We start from the raw sequence: 4,498 nt of genomic DNA, 5'->3' as shown, positions 1-4,498 counted from the left end.
CAAGAACAGAGGTTTTGTCTGTTTTATCTGCAGAGTTTAGTATGGTGTCTTTTACACTGCAGGCACTCAATTTGTTCAGTGTGTGAATGAGTGAATGTTAAAATATGCAGTTCTTCATCTTTAAAAAGCACTTATGAATTTTATTTCTACCTATTTTCTCCCTGATACAGGTTCTGCTAGCCTGGATGCAGTTCACCCATGTGAAAGATCAGTAGAACTTAAAAAATCATCACAGTGAATAACTTACAATAGAAATTGAAAAAAATGATAAATGAGTTTAGTGTACTACAAAAGGAATGATCTGAAACAAAATAAATTAAAGAGTTAGTTAGAGAGCCAACAAGGTGAATGGGAACAAAAACTCAGCAGTTTGAGGTATGACATTCTAGTTTAAAAGAAATTTTTGTACTACTTACTTACTAATAACATACATAGGGAAATTTTCATAATTACTGACTTATCTTTTCGGGTGTAATAGTGGAGAATATCTCTTGGTCTTGTGGAGTGTGAAACTCTTCAAAAAAATATAATCAGTTCTTTTAAAAATTATTATTAAGTGTTTTAATTATATATTAGATCCTGTCTTGTACCAGAAATGATTTAAAACTTGTTTGTTAAACACATAATACAAGACAAGCTGAAAGTGATAGTCAAAAAAGAAACATAAAATGTGTGGGGTAACGAGGTATTAGACTCTTTGGCCAAGTCTTTGTCTACAATAATCTACAGATATATGTTGTGTGAAAGACATCTGAAGGTGCTATTTATATGACACTGTAAATCATTTTCAAGAGTGCCTGCAATATTCCATAAAGATACAAATTTATAAAGTTGCATATAAACAGTAACTTTTTTTTTTTTTTTTTTTTTGCATCTGTGTTATTTTTATTTTCTTTGCTTTGGTCTATTCAAAAAAACCAATAACCAAAAACATAAAACAATAATAATAAAACTCTCTGCTGGGACCTCCCCCGGCCCCCTACACCATGTGCAGGAGATGGGAGGGTCTGAAACGGAGGGGAAGAGAAAGCCCCTCACCGCACACCAGAGGGGTCAGCAAAGAGCACTTCTCGGGGTCAGCTAGGGCAGCTGTGTGGGTAGGACCGAGGTGTGAGGGAGCTGTCCCCAGAGCTCCCTGGGGAGTGAGGGGTGGGCAAAGCCAACTAAGCATCCTGGAGAGAGAAGCCACGTCTCCTGGAGCGGGTGACTCACTCCGTATTTCCTCCCCATCTCCCCTGGACGGTCCCTGAACTTTTCAAGAGAACCTTTGGATTTCGGGGGTTTGGGTCTTGAATCTGGATCCTGGAGACCCTGGGGGCTTAGGGCAGTTGGTTGGCGGAGTTTGGTGAGAAAAATCAGACCCAGAAGAGGAACCAAAGCCCTTCCGGGCCCAGGCAGCAGAGACAGGAGGCTGGCGTGGGGAGTATGGCTGGGGGAAAACACAGTGGGTGCTTGAGTCTAAAGCTTTAGTGGCCAGGCCCACAGGGGCGGGGAGGGGGTGTCAGGCCCTGGACCCATACCCAAGACAGAAAAGCAGGAGCAGAACACTATCCCAAGAAAGACCCTACAGAGGACCTCTGGAGGCGCGGGGAGCAGCGAGAAGTGGCGCCCCAGCTTCCCCAGCTCAGGCACTTTTCTGTCTTGCCCCAATCGCCTGCATGGAGAGCCTCTCAGATGAGGAACTGCACTGGGGCCAAGCCGCCTAGGCCAGCATGTGGTCTGCAGGGGGGTACGGGGGCCTGAGGCCGTCGCTGTAGGTGTCGGTGGGGTAGTCTCCGTCCACGTCCAAGTGCATGTCCAGGGGGTCAAGGGGTACATCGCTGGAGTACATGGGATAGTAGGTGGCATCCATGTCATCTCCATAGGGCTTATTGATGGGGATCATGCTCTGGGCAGCCTCCCAGGCAGCTGGGTCATGCTTGAAGACGGAGTTGGTGAGCTCCACCTACACACGCTTCCGGTAGTCTGGGTTCTTGTCCTCGGAGATGCGGAACAGGACGGCAGCAGCATAGGTGGCAGTGCCCTCGTTGCGGGAGTGCAGCAATTCCATGAGTGGGGCCGAGGCCCCCTCTGCATCAATGGCGTCCGCCGCCTCCTTGTCCTGGGCCAGCTCACACAGCACCCCGGCGGCCACGCGCTGGATGTTTTCCACCTACGAGTACAGGAGATGCACAAACAGGGGGATGGTGTTGAGCCAGAAGATCTCCATGCGGTTCATGGGGTCCCGGGCGAGGATGTGCAGGGCTCCAGTGCAGCCCTCCACAATCTCCTCCATCCTCACACCGTCCATGTCGGACTGCTGTGTGCCTGCAGCCACGTGGCGCTGGGCATCCTGGTGGGCCTTGACCAGCAGTTGGACGAGGCGGGGGATGACCGCTGCCTTCTTCAGGGGGGCATGGTTGGCTGGGCACAAGGCCAGATTCCTGATCAAGCCGATGGTTGCCTTGACCAGGGGCCACTGGTTGGGCTGGTTGAGCAGCTTCACGATGGCCGGGATGCCATAGTTGAGATGCACAGAGTTCTGGGCCATCTCGGCCTCAGGGTGGCGGCTAGTGAGATGGTGCAGGGCGCAGACGGCAGGCCCCGTGATGTTATCCTTGTCACCCGCGCGCAGGATGGCGTGGATGAGAGCCTCCACTCCGCTGTTCTGTGTCACCAGCGTCTTGTTCTTGCTGTTGTTGCATGTGAGGTTGGACAGCGTGCCCGTGGCACAGGTGAGCACGTTGACGTCATCCACGCTCAGCTGATTCACCAGAATCTTCAGCACGCTCTCCAGGCCCTCCTGCTTGGTGGCCACGTCCGAGAGGTTGCGCAGGGTCCACAGGCAGTTCTGCACCAGGCGGGGGCTGTTGCTGGTCAGGTGCTTGCCCAGGGCCTGCATCCCACTGGCCTCGACAATGGCAGGCTTATTGCTGGGACACACACACAGCACCTTGAGCACGCAACTGGTGGTCCAGAGCAGCTTCTCATAACTGTAGTTATGCATGATCTGCACGAGGGCCTGGGGCCCACTATTGGCCAGGATGATCAGCTTGCTCTCCTGGTTGCTGTAGGCCAGGAGCTGCAGGCAGTTGGTGGTGATGGCCAGGAACTTGGGGTTGTTCTTGTTGAGCAGGGGCACCATCTTCTGCAGCCCATCGGCCAGGCGCACCGCCATCTTGGCACCCTCCTGGTACAGGAACAGGTTGTGCAGCGTGGTGATGGCGTAGAACAGGACCGACTCCACAGGGGAACTGAGCATATGGACTAGAGCAGGGATGCCGCCCGACTTGAAGATGGCGAGCAGCCCCTCCCGGTGGTGAGAGAGGTTGTGCAGGATGCTGATAGTGCAGCGGGCCGTGTCCAGGTCGCTGGTGTTCTGCATGGTGCGCACGACAGCTGACACCAGCTGGGGAGAGCCCATCAGGGCCCGCCGCGACGCTTCCTTCTTCGACAGCTGGTTCACAATCATGGCCGCCTTGGTCACCACTACCGGGTCCTCATCGTTGAGCAGCTTGGTGAGCTCGAGCAGGGTGCGGGTGGCCAGCTTGGCATCGTCCTGGTAGTTGATGAGATGCACAATGGCCGACTTGAGCAGCTGGGACGGTTCGGCCAGCCGCTGCAGGTTGGTGGCCTGTCCCTCCACCTGGGTGGCCAGCAGCAGCGAGCTGTCCTCGCCTGACATGCCAGGGCACATGGCCTCCCGCACCCGCTTGGCTCTGGCTGTGGTGGACATCTGGTACACCAGGTCACCTTGGCTTGGGGGCACCCCCTGGGTGTAGGTGGTGGTCTTCTTGAGAGTGTACTGGCGCCCACAGGCCTCGTCCTCCTCCATGATGCCCTTGCTGCTGACGGAGGGCACGCAGGTGTTAGCGCCTGAGCGGATGCCCGAGTCGTAGGTGTATATCTGCTGCCACTCAGTCACCTTGATAGGCTGTTCCATCAGATTCATCACCTCCATCGCGGCTACTGAGTTTGGGGCCTGGCCGGGCCGGGTAGAGGTCGGGCCGGGGTGGGAGCCGGCGCGGACAGCGAACTGAGCTCGGCGCGCTCGGGTGGCGGCTGCTCCGGACTCTGGCCAAGGCAGCAACTCCACAGTAACTTCTTTTTAATTAGTTGACTTTAAATGATCTGTACTAATCGATGAGTAATTATGAATGTGTGATAAAAAAGGAAATTTTCGTTATAAATTTACTGAATAACTTCCAGCATCCTTTTCAATAATATTTACTGAAGTTACTAGTAACAGAAACTCGCCAATGGGCAAAATATTCTTTCCTCACTCCCTTTCAGACATCCATTGGAAGAGACTGAAGTGAAAAATTAGATATCTGAGAACTAGAAAGGAAAAATATTTAAGAACATAGAGATTTTATTAGGATAATGAATTAACTTATGAAGTGGCAGATTACAAAATGAACTTTTTATTTTCGAACAAAATGAATTTTATGATAAGCATATTTAACTGCAGATTTGCTTTAAAACAAGAAGAGAAGAGAAGAAATGCTGATATGTTATA

General features: G+C 51.7%; 1 protein-coding gene across 1 annotated transcript; it reads right to left on the bottom strand.

Annotated features, from left to right (window-relative positions):
• Positions 1-1,664: 1,664 nt before the first annotated feature.
• On the bottom strand, positions 1,665-3,955 carry LOC105729166 (junction plakoglobin-like). Its single transcript, XM_064361801.1, is given in 1 exon segment — positions 1,665-3,955. A coding segment is annotated over 1 exon segment (2,238 nt). The 5' UTR covers positions 3,941-3,955; the 3' UTR covers positions 1,665-1,702.
• Between the last annotated feature and the right edge of the window lie 543 nt (positions 3,956-4,498).

Source organism: Aotus nancymaae, unplaced genomic scaffold (genome assembly GCF_030222135.1).
Source record: "Aotus nancymaae isolate 86718 unplaced genomic scaffold, 86718_ANA_hifiasm-v0.15.2.pri h1tg000043l, whole genome shotgun sequence".
Taxonomy (NCBI): Eukaryota; Metazoa; Chordata; class Mammalia; order Primates; family Aotidae; genus Aotus; species Aotus nancymaae.
The sequence above is the reverse complement of the archived record's forward strand: the minus strand, read 5'-3'. Positions and strand labels throughout refer to the sequence as shown.